This window comes from Lathyrus oleraceus, chromosome 6 (assembly GCF_024323335.1).
Source record: "Lathyrus oleraceus cultivar Zhongwan6 chromosome 6, CAAS_Psat_ZW6_1.0, whole genome shotgun sequence".
Taxonomy (NCBI): Eukaryota; Viridiplantae; Streptophyta; class Magnoliopsida; order Fabales; family Fabaceae; genus Lathyrus; species Lathyrus oleraceus.
The window spans coordinates 320718841-320737514 of record NC_066584.1 but is presented as its reverse complement, the minus strand read 5'-3'; the positions used below and the strand labels follow the sequence as shown (position 1 = coordinate 320737514).

The 18674-nt window shown below is 35.8% G+C and overlaps 1 protein-coding gene across 1 annotated transcript; it reads left to right on the top strand.

The window, feature by feature from the left end:
• The first annotated feature begins 12337 nt into the window (after positions 1 to 12337).
• Positions 12338 to 16158, top strand: LOC127092828 (kinesin-like protein KIN-14U). The gene is made up of 10 exons (XM_051031718.1): positions 12338 to 13040; positions 13144 to 13227; positions 13310 to 13471; positions 13574 to 13680; positions 13767 to 13951; positions 14153 to 14317; positions 14409 to 14627; positions 14728 to 14765; positions 14982 to 15109; positions 15196 to 16158. The coding sequence occupies exons 1-10, from the start codon at positions 12863 to 12865 to the stop codon at positions 15820 to 15822; spliced, it is 1893 nt and encodes a 630-aa protein (XP_050887675.1). The 5' UTR covers positions 12338 to 12862; the 3' UTR covers positions 15823 to 16158.
• Positions 16159 to 18674: the final 2516 nt, after the last annotated feature.

The window sequence follows — 18674 nt, the reverse complement described above, 5'->3', positions numbered from 1 at the left end:
TTCTTCGCATTGACCGGCGGGAAATAGCCTAAGTCTAAATGATATAACAACAGGAAAATGAAATTTGACGAAATTGGTCCCCGGCAACGGCGCCAAAAACTTGATGCGGTGTTTTCGCAAGTATACGAACGCGTCAGAGTAATATAAAAGATTGTCGAATCCACAGAGACCAAGTGTCAATCTATCGTTATCTATTGTTATGGTGTTTATCAAAGGCAATCAAAATAGGTGTTTCTGGAGTGTGCAATGAAAAGTAAAGTTTGAAATAAAGATTAATTAATAAAGACAGGGTCGAATGTAATTCACGTAATTAATTGATAATCCAAGTACTTGCTAGTAGAGCTACTTACGGGCAATGTTTCCTACTTTGAAAAGAACTAATTTAACAGGAACTGTCGCTTTCGCGTATTCAGAACCGAGTTGTACTCCCTAATCAAACCCTCTTATTGTCACTTATAAAAAGGCGCGCATTGCGTTAGAGTAGTAAACCTATTTTTAAGAAATATAGTATCTTGACTAAGTTGAAAAGTATTATAACCTGGATTTCTTAACCAAAAGAGGTTCTCACGAACCAGACTCTAAACTTATAAACGCGTCCGAAAATAGTTTTAAAATCTCTTTTCTTCTTAATGTTAAAATCTCCTGATGAACTAAACAAAGCGCTTTCGCTGTTTTTGAAATAGTTAAAAACAATTTAGTTTAAAAAGACGTTGGACGGCTTTCGATCTTACCCAACGGAATTGAAGTGCGGGAAAACTTAAGTTGAAAGTTAAAATAGCCCTTAAGTGTTTCTACGAACAGTTGTACGGATTACTGGTTCAATTACGATCCTTACATTCTAACCTTATAAATTTAGCTAGACATGGTAAAGTAAAAGTGCATTAAAATAAATAAAAGTAGTGTGAGTGCAGGAAATAAATAATTTAAAGCGAGTGCGGGAAAATAAATAAAGTAAAGCGAGTGCGAGGAAATAAATAAAAGTAAAGCAAGTGCGGGAAAATAAATAAAGTAAAGACAAGTGCGGGAAAATAAATAAAGTAAAGACAAGTGCGAGAAAATAAATAAAGTAAAGACAAGTGCGGGAAAATAAATAAAGTAAAGACAAGTAATAAAAACCTGCTCCAATCGGAGGGTTGAATAAATTGCAATGCGGAAATGAAAATGGCGGCAGGATGAACTTCCTTCCAAAGTGCTCCAAACTCGATTACAGACTCTATCACAGACTCGATTACACAATTGTGGTAACACTCCAATGCGAAGCGATTACCACTTTATAAAACTGAATATATGCCTAAGTGAAACAAAGTTGCTTCTGAGTTTGCCTCTGCTCTAAGTTTGGATGATTGTAAAAGTGAATTCGAGTTTCTATTTATAAGCAAGTAAAAAGATGGAAATGACTTGGATGCCCTTCAACTTGAAAATGGAGGGAAACTGTTTTCCTCTTGTGGCGCCCGCCACAAGGCCATAGCGCCCGCCACAAGGCCAAAGTGAGGCGCCTTAGTGGATGTAGTGGAGAACGTGAGAGTTGAGGGAAGTTGAGCTTGGACACGTTATGGCTTGGTCTGTGGCGCCCGCCATTGGGTAGTCCATCAGAACAAAATGCTGAATTTTAGGGTTTTTGGCTCTTTTTCGCTCCTTTTCTCGATCGGGGCTCCGATTAAAGTAAAAACCTGAAAACAAAGAAAAACATAGTAATAACACAACAAAATGATAATAAAACAACTAGAATGCATGTGAAATCGGAGTCGAAAATACGGTAAATTTCAGTGTGATCATCAACCCCATGAATTTGTTTATATCCTTTTGCAACCAGTCTTGCCTTATAGGTATGTACCTTACCATCCATGTCAGTCTTCTTTTTGAAGACCCACTTGCATCCTATAGGGTTAACTCCTACAGGAGGCTCTACCAAGGTCCAAACCTGGTTTGTGTACATGGAATCCATTTTAGATTTCATGGCTTCTAGCCACTTCTCAGACTCGGGACCAGTTATGGCCTCTTGGTAGGTCACATGCTCATCTTGATCCATGAGTAACACATCACCTTGATCAGTTATGAGATATCCATATCTCTCAGGTAGGTGAAGTATCCTGCCTGACCTACGCTGGTCTTGTTCTACTTGAGCAGGTTGCTCTTCCACAACTACTTGTGTTTCCTGCTCTAATTCCTCCATAGGTGTATCAATGCTTTGTGATTCTTGAATTTCTTCAAGCTCTACTTTCCTCCCACTGATTCCTTTGGAAATAAAATCCTTTTCTAGGAAAACTCCAGTTCGAGCGACAAACACTTTGCCCTCAGAAGGATTGTAGAAGTAATACCCTCTTGTTTCTTTAGGATACCCCACAAATAAGCATTTGTAAGATTTGGGCTCAAGCTTAGTTGAAATTTGTCGTTTCACATAAACTTCGCAACCCCAAATATTCATGTAAGACATATGTGGTTTCTTACCACTCCATATCTCATATGGTGTCTTCTCAACCTTTTTGGATGGAACACGGTTAAATGTGTAAGCTGCTGTCAATAATGCATGTCCCCAAAAGGAGTTTGGAAGATCGGCGTGACTCATCATTGATCAGACCATGTCTAACAGGGTTCAATTTCTTCTCTTAAATACACCATTCCATTGGGGTGCTCCAGGAGGAGTAAGTTAGGATCCCACACTTTTTCAGATGGTCATCAAACTCTAGGCTTAAATACTCACCACCTCGATCTGATCGAAGAGTTTTAGTATTCTTACCTAGTTGGTTTTGTACTTCATTCTTGAATTCCTTGAACTTTTCAAAGGACTCTGATTTGTGTTTCATTAAATACACATAACCATATCTACTGAAATCATCAGTAAATGTGATGAAGTACTGAAAACCTCCTCTGGCTGGTATGTTAAGTGGTCCACATACATCAGTATGTATGAGGCCCAAAAGATCATTCGCTCTTTCACCTTTTCATGTGAATTGAGACTTTGTCATCTTTCCAATTAAACAAGATTTGTATGTCTCATATGATTCATAATCAAAAGAGTCAAAGAGTCCATCTTTGTGGAGTTTGGAAATGCGTTTCTCATTCATGTGGCCTATTCGACAATGGAAAAGGTAAGTTGGATTTAACTCATTAGGTTTCATCCTTTTCTTTCTTCCAGGTACTTTAGGCAGTTTCTCTTTTAGTGTCCGATCTTACCGTAATGGAAGCAGGTGCCTGCCTTTGCTATGCCTCCACTAGGCTTCAAAGCAGCAACAGTGGGTCTGGGTTTGGCAACTTCCTTGCCTTTCCCTTTATCACCCTGCTTGGTAGGCCTTTTGTTCTGTCTCTTTCCATTTCTGATCATCAGAATGGACTTCCCTTTTGTCTTCAGATTCTGCTCAGTTGTTCTTAACATGGCTAGCAGTTCAGGAAGAGATTTGTCCATATCATTCATATTGAAATTTAGGACAAATTGACTGAATCTATCTGGCAACGATTGCAAGATCAAATCAGTTGCAAGTTCCTTTCCGAGGGGAAAACCCAAACTTTCAAGGTTTTCCACATACCTAATCATCTTGAGCACATGGGGACCTACAGGGGCTCCCTCAGCTAACTTGCCTTGAAAAAGGGTTTTTGAAACTTCAAACCTTTCATGCCTTGCTTGCTCTTGATAGAGCATCTTCAGGTGTTCGATCATATCGAACGCTGCCATGTTCTAATGTTGCTTTTGCAATTCTGAGTTCATGGTAGTTAGCATGAGACAAGCAGATTCATTGGCATCATCGACATGCTTCTTATAAGCATCTATTTCTGCCTTAAGTGCAGAACTAGGAGGTTCCTCTTCAGGAACAGGTTTCTCCAAGACATACAACTTTATATCGTGTTTGAGGACAATCCTCAGGTTTCGGTGCCAATCCAGAAAATTTGTCCCAGACAATTTTTCCTTGTCAAGGATTGATCGCAAAATGTTTGTTAGAGGTGTTTGTTGAGATTAATGAAAATATAAGTATCAATAACATATTTAATTAGGCCTTTAATTAAATATGCTCCCACTATTTTACTCAAAACAAATGACCCTCATCATTTGATTCGGAAAATCCCGTTGGAAGATTTTCTAGTGGGTCGAGATCCATATTTCACTTTGTTCTAAGTCCGCGTAGGCGGATTACACAAAACTAGATTATTTAGGTAGGAACTCCTTCCAATTGTATCTAATACAACTCTCGAAAATTTCAGTTGGGTGAATAACTCCTTATTCCAATCCATCATATGGATCATTTCCAACTCTTGCTTCTAAACATATATAATCTTATTATAATTTGTTTAGTTAAGTTTGACCCATTATTTTAGTAGTTGGATATTACAATTATCCCATCGCACCTTACTAATATAGAACATGCACCTCGCGTAGGCAAAACCTACATTATCCGATACTAGTCTTGATGAGTGCTAAAACTTGGAAAGCATAAACTTAATATTTAATTTAAGGGAATTGTAATTGTTCTGATCTCACCGGCTTATTTATCATATAAATCGTCTCTCAGATGCATCAACATATATTCACATGCATCAACATACATAATGAAACAATTATGGCCCCTAGCGCAATTGTTCTCCCAAGCCAATGAGAGAACCTAAGCTAACCTAATAACGATCTAAGCTTCTCCAAACAAGATCTTCAAGGTTGTCCTTCTTTGATATTGAATTCTTCTATTTCTTCATAACATTGTCCTCCTTTGATATTGAATTCTTCTCTTTCTTCATAACATTACATTACATAAGAAACTCGTTTTACATACGAGGGAGTGAGATGAGAAAACAAGTTACATTAAGAGATTAAAAGGAGAGGCACGACACGCAGGTCGTATTTAAAAACCCAAAACAAAATAAAGGAAAATTAAGGTCATAACTGATCACCACAAGACAATAATAATAAACACACTATTATTAATTTTAATTCTTTTAATTATTTAAAACCAAATTAAATTTCAGCGACCGATCACACTACGCAGAGTTAGCCAAGGGTCCGCTGCTCGGTCAGGGGGGCAGCGCCCCTGTCCAAAATTTTTAATGAACAATTCATTTGAAATCGACATCGTTTTGCATCAACACAACTCTTGCACAGTCACAAAATAGAAACCCCGAGAATTCTGACTCTGTGAATGTGACGACCGTCACAAGCATGTTACGACCGTCACGTCCAGCTTGTTACGACCGTCACAGACCCATGACGAACGTCACGCAGCCATGACGATCGTCACGCAGCCATGACGATCGTCACGCGACCAAAAAACCAGCGCTTTGAAACAGTCAACAGACATGTTCTAACAAGCCCTTAATTCACAACTCCTTGACGGCACAACCCTTGTGCCGTCACTAAACCTAATGCACCAATTTCAGACCGCCAAACACACCTCGATTGTTGATTCAATATGATTGATCAACAGGTCATTGCTTCACCATACTAATGTCGGATTCCGAAGCAAATGACCATTGACCGCTCAAAGGAAAACAACCATTTAGTGTTTGAATGAACGAAATAGAAACAGTATATCATATATACTATACTTTGCATTAGGATTACTTATATCATATATAAGTTGATCAGTCTCAATTGTGTAACCTATGGACGATCGATGTATCGCTGCTTCACCATACTAATGTCGGTTCCGAAGCATAGTCAACATCAATCATCTAAATCGTACACACATGATGCCAAATTTAATTACTCGTTTATTCTTTGATTCATTCTGTCTTTTAATCATATTAATACAGAAAATAAACAACTATCTGATGCATGGTTACGTAAGTGGCTCTAATACCACTGAAGGAGAATGGCATTCCAAAACGCAGCGGAAATTAAAATTTTCTCCTTTAGTGATCCTTACGAATGGGCATGAGCAGTGATAGAATAGTTGCCTCTTGTGACGATTGAAACCTTTGATGCAGATCTACAGAGCAATCACGAACGTTGAATGATGACAACGCCTCTACTTAGTCCACACGAACGGATTCCTTCAATCTCAGTTCTAGCTGCTATGAATGAAGGCTTTGAGTGAGAGAGAGAAAGAGAAAACGAAAATGCAACCGCAATGAATGTTTCTGCACAAGGGTTCTATTTATAGAACCACTTGTGTGGGCTTCAAGCTAAAAAGCCCACTTAAGTGTATGTGGCCCATATCTTATAATATGCCCAAAATCACTTAAGCGCATGGTACCTTACCATATTTCGTATTCTACTTAAGTACACCGTACCTTACGATGTTCTACAATTCACTTAAGTACATCGTACCTTACGGTGTTCCTTAGTTACTCTATCTCTCATCAATCCGTCCTTTGTGTATGACCCTGTAGGTTTTCGCGACATTGACAATTATATTAAATCACGTATTTAACATAATAAACAGTGAGCGGTATCTAGCAACACATCACTGCTACCCAAGACACGAAAATGTCATGTGATCTGACAAATCCTTCTGTGATAATACTTATGCGTATAATTATCCTTTTGCCCTTATGTCTATATTAAACACAAGGCATAGACCGTGTCATCCTTGTCCAGTTCAATATTGGGCCCATAGACATTTATCCTGTTATGCATGATGGACAAATTCCATCTAGGTCACTCATGTCCCTCAGCATGCTTCGTGGAGTACCCATCAACTGTCTTTATGGTTATCCAGTTACGGACAATATTTGATCAGCAATAAAGCACTCGACTCTACATCTAGGGTCCATAGTGGTTTCAGGTCGAAGGGTGGTATACACCATTATCACCATGAGAATAACTTATGACACTTTGCATAACATTCTATATAGTATTTTCATAGCGGGTCAATCCAGTATAAATATTACTCTTAATATTCATACCTATGTTTAAGACTTGATAACTCCTTATCCATGATCCATGAGATGTGATCATCAGTCTATATACATAATAGTCTTTATGCTTTAATGTTATCCCACTTCACAATAAAGCTCGACTACAGATACTTTAATAATAGTGTCCTTATGTTTAATGTGATCTCATGATCAAGTCATACTTGATACATTAAACGGACTAGCTATTCTAGGGACTTTATTAAACAAACATAATAAAGAAAAATCCTTTTTATTATTAATAAATAATTCGATACAAGTACCAAAAGTATTGGCCTCTAGGGCTTACACCAACAGTTTCGACCAAAAGTGAGCCATTCTTGCAAATTAGGTCAACCAAACTTGTGCCAATTTGTGCAACCTTGAAGTTTTCTTGCATCCAAATCCAAATTGATGATGGAAAAGCATCCCTTTAAGAAAACTTGATTAGGGCTTAAATGATCTTGATGATGGCTTGAAGAATGAGTGAAATGACATGAAAATAAACACATGAACCACCCTTGAATCAATGAACCACAACTTGCATCTTTCTTGGCCATAATGATCATTGTTTAATCTTGAATTGAGACATGATCACCTACACGAACAAGGAAATAAACAAGTACCACTCTTATGATGCTTTGGTTAGTTAACAAGTAAACAAAAGTGAAAACACTAATGTTTAGATTAAATTAAGAATGTGGCCATGCTTGTGGGCCAATGACCAAATTCAATGGTCATGATGATGCATGATATGGTTTCATGTATGAAAATGATGCAAAGCAAAAGGTAAGAAAGAGAGGGTAAATTTTGGGGTATTTCAATCACCAATCATTAGAACAGATGTATATGCAACATACTCATCTCCTCATCACCAAATGCATATGGTACCATCCTACTCACCAATTGAATGTCTTAGTTATGTTACTGAACAATATCATCACCAATATTTGGACATTATAGTTATATTACTAATTTAGTCCCATTACCAATCATCATTAATCCTTAACTCTGATATATATGATGCATGAAAATGCAACAACAATGTAATATAAAAATCCTCACCAATAGTTCTTATATGAACCCCATTGTTCACCATAATGCAACATTGTATGATAACATTCACCAACATACTTATAACATATTAATACACATTAATACATCATTGATAATTGATTTCATCACGACACTGTGCCCTAACTCACCAAATAATATTAAACAGTCACAACCATCAGAAACAACTCGAAAAATTAAGTCAACTAGTCTGAATCGGTCAATTGTAGTTGTAACACCCTAAACCCCACACGTAATTGTAACACATAATTTGATTAAAAATACGACTACAAGGGCATCACACACATCAAAATCAATCATGCTTCGTAACACGGGTTACAAGACTTATCACACAGCACATGTTATCGTCTGCTCACCTTCACTTAAGGTATCATTACAACGGAATCAATCAAACAATTGGTAATTGCAATTCAAGGTATAAAATCTCATAACTTCGAACTTCATAATGCAATAACAAATATCATGATGTTCACATCATCACCATTTAAACCTCGTCGAAAACACAATGACAAAAGAAGTTAAAACATAATGTTCCTAATCCAATGGTACATTGACCAGAGCAAGACCCTACTAAAAGAAACGACAACTATGGGAAGTCATTCCGAGAGCTGCCTTCCACTTATGCAACAAAACTACTCCTGAGTATCTGCATGATGCCCATGTAAAAACAACATTCAAACAAAAGGGATGAGAATACACTTTAATAATCAACGGTGAAAAGCAAGTGGAAGTAAATTATTTCATAATATCAACCTACACAATGCTCAATTAACACTAACGCACCAAGTATTCTCATCCAATAACACATCATCAACAATTAACATAATGCAACACTTATGTAATGCACTCAACACCAACTCGACATGCACGTGGTACCAAATATGAACACTCAGGTTCATCTCACTCCATGATCCCCACCATAGGATCGATTCCCTCTTGGAACTGGAGCACACCAAAAATAGCTACCGTCACCCTAGGTAACGCTTCACTAATTCCCCATAATAGGAATTAGCTACTCGAACCCGATCCATCACCATAGGATCGAGGCTCACCAAAACTGGACCGAAGTCCGTACACCATGATGCATGACTCTCAAATAACATGAAATTAACACATAAAAGTTAACCATAAAGTATTCCCTTACACACATTTCATCATTCAAGTATCACATAATTCTTCATGCAATCATCAATTCATGTTATAATGCTATTAACATCAACAAACAACAACAACTCATCATACATTATTACATGGCATTCATTCATATCATGTTACCTAAGAATAACAACACATTATCACTTTCATTGTAATGATTCACTAAATAATCAAACAAATCACCATAAACCTCTCTACGATTGACAATTGACCACTATGAGTGTAACTTAGCCTTAGGAAGCCTATAAGCCTTTTTGAAATACATTAGAAAAGGTTTCATACTGAAAAAGAAAGTTTTTAAGCGGAAAATTAGTTCATGTGTCGACACATACGGTCCATAGGTCGATTCATAAAAGAATTATTTTGCCTATATGTCGACACATATGATTACAGGTAGGCACATGTGTTGCATTTTTAAAGCCTGTATGTTCTGAATCATGTGCCGCTTGCATGTGTCGACTCATGACCTTCATAGGTTAACACATGACATTTATAGGTCGACACATGACCTTCATAGTTCGACACATGACCTTCATAGTTCGACACATACTACAAATTTTTCCAAAAATCATCTTTTTGACCATCTAAACACTCCTAAATGCACCAAAAACTCATACCACGAAAACCCAACAATTAAAACTCATTTTTCTATGGTTATAGGTTTCTAATTCATCATCTTACTCATAGTTTTCAAGAGTCAACATCATGTCACCACACATCATCATCTTTAAATCATCAAGAACACAATCAAGGTTAAAAAAAACCTTAAAACAACAATCAACGGCATATCATGATCAACAATATCTAAACAACATATAAACATATATAATACACAATTTTACCCTAATTCATCATACAATTAATAATGATAACACACCATTAGACTTTAGATATATAATACTCAATCCTAAGGAGGTTAAGGGTTCATCCATCTACCACACATGTTCTAACACCCATTAAAGAAACACATCCCCCCTTACCTGATTTCCAGCCAAAATCCCCTTTGATTTCCTAGAGTTCTTAAACCTTAAGCCTTTGTTCTTCCTCTTTGCCTCTTTTGATCCAACTCCCAAAAAAACTCGTTCTGACTCTTTAGGTTCTCAAATCTTTATTTTGTTCCAAGACTTCTTTCCTTCCAAAATATACTATTTCTATAATGCCCTCAAACTTACCATTGTAATCCCCATTTTATCCTCCATATCTTCTTTATTCCCAACCTTACCTTCACTTTCTCTACACATCTAATTTTCCTTATTATTATAATTATAAAATAAATATAAATATTATTCTAAAATTCATTAAAACTCTTAATAATTTTAAACACCAAGGCCTAACTCATACTCTCGTAATACCTATATTTCAAGGACACTTACCCCACAACTACATCATATAAAATTTAACATGCCAACAATTTGAATACAATGTTAAATAATTTGATTAAATCAAATGATTGAACCCAGGGTGTTATAGTAGGGATTGACGGTAACCCGTCACCAGGATGACAGTCATCACCCTTTCTCTCTCTCCCACAAAATTGTCACTCTGCTGACGCCTAGGCCAGAAGCCCGTCTCAGGGACCATGACAATCGGCTCGTCACCATGCTGACGTCTTCCAGTTTTCCCAGCTGCATGTCGGTCATCCTATCACGTCAGTGACGCCCATCAGCGCTATGTAGATTGTAGAATATGCATTTTTTTACCATTGGAGCATTCCTAAAGCTCCAATTTCAACCCCAATTCACCCAAATCAAATAGAAACACATCACCCATATTATGTTAAATAAAAACCTCATCAAAACAACCTTAGTTATACATTGACACTAATTTATCATGCAATTTCATCATCATTTTCATAATACAAATTCATACTCACATAAACAATAGTATCCAAATTCATATCATCACATCATGTATAATTTTTAGCACAAAACAAAACACAAATTTCATACATTTCACAACAATCATAACAAAATTTACACAACCTTTTTTCAAAAACACATAAGCATCATCAATGGTGGAAAACATGAGAAAACCTAGAGAAGTGTGAAGATATCTCTCTATCCTTCATGCATTTGACATCCATATTCGAGTAATTCCCCTTCTATCTTAATTTCTAGCAAATATTCAAGATTTTGGTTATGGTGTTCTTCTGCAATCTAGGATTGTCTCTTTTCCACTTTTGTGTCTTTGCCCAAATTCTCACATACTCTTTTTTTCTCTTCCAACCTTTTCTCCTTATTTTTCTTTTTAAATTAAAAACCTAATTCCAATTACTAATATTTCTATTTCTCCCCTACTTTTTGGGCTCTTACTCTTACCATACCAATTTCCTCATTATTCTATTCCCACCCCATATCCCACTATTTCATATTTTACCCAATCTCTATTATTTTTAAATTAATGAAAAATGGTGATAATTCATATTAATTATACACAACCTCGTACAACTCCACAACATACCAAATAAATCACATAAAGTCTTCTATCACCAAAATAATTAAGAAAAGACAATTAAAATTTAATTAAACAATTACTCGAAAATTTGGGGCGTTACATGTATCACCAATGATTGAAATTTCATCAAAAACTGATCAAAGTACTAAAGTGCTCTAAGAAAGAGGAAACATCATCGTCAATTAGCCCAAAAACACATCATTTGTTCCCAGCAAAACATTACTTATATCGAGAAGGTCATTAAATGCGCCCATTCCCGGTGATATTTGACATCCCATCAAATTCTCAGATATTCAAATTCATTCTCATTCAAATATTATTTTTTCACTCTTTTATTTGAGTGATGGAATACTAACCATGCAGGTAAATCCTCCTTCCCAACTGAATCAGAAGTCCAGAACCACCACAACAAACTACGTCTCATTGTTTATTGATGAATTTTGATTCTATTGTGGAATCTTAATTAAGTCTAAAGAATTTATATGGTGTTGGTGGAAAGTATTTTTTTTTCTTCGATTTTGTTGGAGTATATTTGTTTACAATATGACAATACATGTATTAAATTTTAGATGTTAAAATACTATTCCTCCCGTGTCAGAATGAATGATACAATTGATTATTTTATATAAATTAAAATAAATAAATAAATAAAAGATAAAATGATATTTTTATTAAAATATCTCTTATCAAATATTAAAAATATTTTTGCACTACGATGGATGAACATATAGAAAGCTGTATCCATTATCCGTAATCGGATGCCCAACCAAGTTGCGAGACAGAGACCCATATAGTATTGGCAGAAAGGAAGTACCAACCAACCAACCACGTTCTCCCTTGCGTCTAGTCAAAGTATTTACTCAAAAGAAAGAAAGAAAAACACTGACACACACCCTGTTCAATTCTCTCTAACCAACACTCCTCACGCTCCCTCCCCAATACATACAACTTTACACTTCAATTCTTCTATTACACCACTAATCTTTTTCCTTTATTACTATCATTATCCGTAATCACAATCAGGCTCCACCAAATGACACTGTCCAATCATATTTTATTTCCAAATTACAACCAAACTCTTCAATCATTCTAACTAACCCAACACTTTATTTTTTTTACAATATACTATTCCTTAATTTTCACACCCTGCTTCAAAATCAGTGCTTCCTTTCTTTCAACCTCACTTTTTTCTTTTCTTTTTTTCTGGTTTTTCGTTTACGTTACAGAAATCACGGTTATTGTTTTTCTTTTCTTCTTCTCTACATGATTAGCTTCACCATAACGCATGCTTCATTATTCATGTTCTAGCTTCTTGTCGTTTTGCAAAAGCCTCTAGAAACTTCTCTCACTTGTGAGTGGAAATATGTTGCTTTCTAATGGAGAAGACCAGACTCAGCTGCTGCCTTCAGAAACTGAAACTCAGGTTTCAAACTCTGATTCAGTTGAAGGGTTATTACCGGTTTCAAAAGTTTACACTGATGTGGCTGTTGTTCCTGAGCAACAAAACAACGAGATTCAACACTTGATATCCAATTTACAAAGTATAGATAAATTAGAAATCTTTTTATTTCCTTTTTTGGTTTTTGTTGAATTAAATATGTGAAAGTCAAATAAATGTTGCTGATTTTGTTTTGTTTTATGCAGGAGAGGTTGAGGAACTGAGGCTGAAGCAGAGAATAGTGGATGGAAAGAGGAGACAAGCATTGAGTAAGATATTGGATATCAAAGGTAGAGTCTTAATTGGGGTTTCTATTATATGTTAATATGTTATTTTTATTAGAGGGTTGAAAATCTTCATTTTGTTATTCAGGGAGCATTAGAGTGTTTTGTAGGATTCGACCGAATCTTTCGAAAGAGAAGAGAAGAAATTATGAACCTGTATCAGCTGAATCAGAGAGAGTTCGAGTTAAGTTTGGTGGGACAAGGAAAGAGTTTGCGTTTGATAAGGTTTTTCATCAAGATACAACTCAAGGTTAGTACTCTATCAAATTCCATTTTGTTGTGTTACCTAATTTTAGTTATTTGATATTTGTACCAAATTTTACTGTGTTTACCATTGTATGAACATCTGCAGAAAGTGTTTTTGTTGAAGTGGAGCCAATTCTAAGATCTGCAATGGACGGGCACAATGTGTGCGTTTTCGCTTATGGTCAAACCGGCACAGGCAAGACATTCACCATGGTCAGTGATGTCAAAATTGTGTTCATCTGCTAATTAATGTTATCCAATGTATGTTGTGGTTTCTGATTGTATATGATTAATTTTAGGATGGTACAAATGAGCAGTTAGGGATTATTCCTCGAGCTATTGAAGAACTCTTTCGTCAAGCGTCAATGGATGCTTCGTCCTCTTTTACTTTTTCAATGAGTATGTTGGAAGTTTACATGGGCCATGTCAGGGATCTGCTGTCTCCAAGACAGTCTTGTAGAACACATGAACCTCTCACTAAGTGGTAACCTTTTTACTTTTTTTCACTAAAATTTGATTCTGCCTAAAAGTTAATTGAATATAAGTTGACTTTTTTATGTAAAACTGGGCTAATCAATAAATTTGAGGCTAAAAATCAATTGTAGAGGCAAAAATTTCAGATTCTAGCTTCAAGTTAGAATCAATTCTACTTGAGAACACTGTGGCTCACCAACTACTTTTACAGCAATCTCAACATCCAAACAGATCCAAAGGGATTGGTGGAAATTGAGGGTCTCTCAGAAGTGCAAATTTCCGATAGTGCTAAAGCAAGATGGTGGTACAACAAAGGAAAACGATTCAGATCAACCTCGTGGACAAATGTAAACCAGGCATCAAGCAGGTCGCACTGGTGAGTCACAGTTCTAATTAGATACTCCAAAACATTTTCATGGTTTTCTCTGCTTGATAGTTACTTTATCTGTTTAGCTTTATATATCTAGCTTGACAAGGATAAACATATTTAGACGTGGGGATTCTTCCGAAGCCAAAAGCGAAACAAGTAAGTTGTGGATGGTTGATCTTGGAGGCAGCGAACGATTGCTAAAAACCGGGGCCAGAGGACTAACACTTGACGAAGGTCGGGCTATTAATCTTTCTCTTTCAGCTCTAGCTGATGTCCTTGCAGCTTTGAAGAGAAAGAGGTGTCATGTGCCTTACAGGCAAGTATTCTGCCGCTGTTATTGATTAACAGTGTAAAAAGCTTTACTCTGACAATGTTTCAAAACTAGCCTCGTCAATTTTATGTTTCTTTGTTTGCAGAAATAGCAAGCTGACCCAGCTACTGAGAGATTCTCTCGGTATGATACTGCTTTCTTCTCTAAATTGCAAATACAGTCAACTTTTGCGTAGAAAATAATGAGTAATTGAGAGACTAGAGTAAGAACAATGAGACATCTGAATGAACCAACCATGTGCAGATGTAATATGGACAGTTCATGTTTTATTTTAGGTTCATTTTCTGGTTTTTTTCCTTGTAATTTAAAATGTCTAATCTTTATTATTAAATGCTTAAGGTGATGGCTCCAAGGTCTTGATGCTCGTGCACATTAGCCCTTCCGAAGAAGATGTTTGCGAGACGATTTGTTCTTTAAACTTTGCAAAGAGAGCAAGAGCAATAGAGTCCAATAAAGAAGCACCTATGGTAAACTTACTAAACCTTGTCTTAAACCAAGTTCCTCAGTGTAAGCTGTTTGAACATTGCTTACTGCATACATTTGTGTACCGTAGGAATTGAAAAAGCAAATGGAGAAGAAGATTATGGAGCTCGAGGAAGACATTATGGAAGCCGAAAAAGAGCGTCAGAGTTTAAGGGATCAAATACAGAAAGTTGAGTTAAAGTTAAGCGAGAATAAAAAGCTCGTTCCAACCACATGTAGTCTTAAGGAAAGTGATGACTTGGAAACTTCTACTAACCTCAAAGATGATTTCAAAGAGGTCACTGAAACACCTAAAGCATCTAAGAAGTCTATTCAAAGACTCTCCAATTCAGTACCTCGATTCATGAACTCAACTGTTGCTAGTCGGCATAGGCAAATTGCAGCTGAACAAGAAATCGGTAGCAGAACAAAAAGTTTAAGATCAATAGTCACCAGAAGTTCAATCCAGTTCCCATGTTCACAATCATTAAGTTATTCAGATCTTCGCATCAAAACAATACTGCGAAGTTCAACGGGAAAGTCTCGACATATTGGAACAAATAATGTTCCAAATACTATCATTCATTCAGAAAGGCCTAAGTGCAATGAATTGGAATCAAAAGTTATTAGTCCTCGAAGTACAATGGTTACATCATCAGATTCAAATTTGAGAGTAACATTGTATCGTCATAGAAGAAGGATGTCAAATCTGATCTAAGGGTTACAAGACATCTTAACTAATGTTATCAAGTAGTTGAGTGTTAGCAAATTGTAGCTAAGGTGTGTTTTCTAGGTTGTTTGGTAGTTGGTATCTGTGAATTACTTGTTTAGCATGTTTTTTTTTTGTTGGTTTTTGAGCGAGTTGAGTCCTAATAGTAGTTTGCTTATGTGACGTAGCTTAATGGGCAGCGACAAACTTTTTGTGAAGCTTGTCCCTGACCTTTAAAAGAAGTTATGAATACAACTGTTTTTCTGCTTTGACTTGTATTATGGGTTTTGTAATGTAAAAGCTTGTTATTAAAATTAATATGTAAGTGGCACTATTATGATGTAAGTAAGCCATATTTTCTTTTAATTAACTTGCCAAATTGGATAGTTTGGATCCATAATTAAGATATTTCTTTCTCTTATGGCCATCGCAAGGTACAATAAGGTTTCTTTCTCCTTTCATTTGACTAATGCAATTTCTTTCAAGATTCCAATCTTTACAAGAGTATTCCTTGTGCGAGAAACAAACAACAATGATATTTGGTTTGCCAAAGTCAAACTTGTTGCCATTGTCTTTGAAGCTTCTTATTTCATAATGGATATAGCTTTTCATAGTGTGGTTGACTACCATACATCTTACAGAAGTACATGGGAATGAAGGAGACATACTTAATAAACTAGTACTCATGTTTAATCTGATGCTGAAACATGTTATCTGACATTCTGCATTATGGTTTCTAAATAGAAGCAATGCACATTTTCTTTGAATTTGATTGTTCATCAGAATGCATATTTTTGACAGAAACACCATTGTTTCCATGCTCATCTTCACCTTCTTCGTCATTCTTGATATTAAAGATTATTCTTTGTTCCTTTGAAATCATTAAGCATTCATCTTGAATATGACCAAAGTCTTTGCAATTCAGATATTGGATACCTTTCCACCTGTAGGAATAATTGATATTTTGTCTTTCACCGTTATTCTCTTTCCGCTGAACGTTCTTGACAATGGTGGGGACATTCTTCCTAGAATGTTTTTCAAGTCTTCTCAAGACTTTACTAAATCTCTTCTTGAGTTTGACATATTCTTCAGAATTACATTCTGCTTGAACATCACATTCTTCATAACTGTCAACAATCTTTGGAGGATTATGAAAAATCTTTGGTTGATAAACAACTCCTCCTTTTTTAAAATTCTCCAACTTGAACAAAATATATCTTCCATGGAGCTCACCCAACAGGCTAGGGTGCTTACTCTTATACTAATTGAAATTATATTCGTCAAGGAACAAATGTCGAAGACGATGTCTTAGACAAATGATTCGACAGTTTAAACCAGAAACACTACAATGACAAGAATTAGATGATATAGCAAAAAATAGTAAATAACATGGTAGTTGTTTATCCAATTCGGTGAAACCACACATACGTTTGGGGGGATGAATCCACAATCCAAGAAAGGAAATTCGTTATTAGTAGTTTAGTACAATTAGTCTTATAAACAACAACGCACTTTATGTTGTCCAATGTCTCTTCATAACACTTCCCAATGACTTTCTATTTAGGCCCCCCCCCCTAAACATGAGAATCTACTCACTTTCTTCTCAATCACACAACCTGTGATTGGAGATTAGAACTCAATAAACAATGTTGAATACTACCACTAAAATTTAGACAAACCTTCTATGTCAAGTTACTGAAACATAGAGGTGTACATATAGCAAAAACAAGGACTCAAAATAAACCCTAGCACTCAAAAATCTTCAATGTATTGCTTGGCTTCCAATGTAAATTTTGTGCTCTTTATATAGCATAATAATTCTGGGCTTTTCTTTATAGATTTGAGATTTGATTTCGTTTAGAATTAATTTAGGATATATTGGATATTATCTGTTCCATAAATATCTCAAAAAAGATATGATTTGCTTCAATTTAAATTCAAATATAAATATTCATTTAAATTCGAATCAATCTTCTTCGAACTGTCAAACAAATCACCTAATCATATTGTCAAATAAAAGCAATAAAATATAATTGAATCTTCTCAAAAGATTCATTCAAAACACATCGATCTGACACCTGTTGAGAAAGACCCAAATGTCATACCAGCATGCTGGAGCATCACTCCAACACGTGTCCCTTATACAGCTTAAGCAAGATAGAACAATCTTGAACACTTTGACACTTCTCCGTTTTGTTGTTTTGCTAAATGTAATCAATCTAAACAGACAATTCAATAGGAACTACAATCCCCCCTTTAGCAAATTGTGGTAAAAAAACTCTTCAAGATAAATAGAACTTCTTCCAAGTGACAACTAGTAGAACTACTTGGACTATCAGAGCATACAATCAGAAACAACATCCATCTTCCAATTATCCGAGTTATACACTAGTAGCAACAACAAAAGCCAGTAGCATTAATATTCAAATGCTTACACATAATCCATTCAGTTGCTCCAAACCAAACAGACAACCATACAATCATTCAGAGACTTAGTCATGCATGAATCTAGTTAGATCATAGTTACTAGCATGCAATCTTACTAACTAACATATATAAATATGGAATCATTCACATAGTTAGTCATGCACACACAAGGAGTTAGTAGTTGATATCATAATATGCAAAGAATATTACTAACACTAAAGCTCACATCATAAGGGCTAGATGTCTTGCCAGATTCTCTAGCATGTGAGCACAACATTAGCACTTATCAGAGATTGTTAGTACTAAACAAAACATGTGTTACCTAATCATTCAACAATACTACCACTCCCCCTTTTGCCATAATTTGGCAAAGGGTTAGTATCAAATAACACTTAGATGTCAGTCATGTATAAGTTAGTATGTTAGCATATACA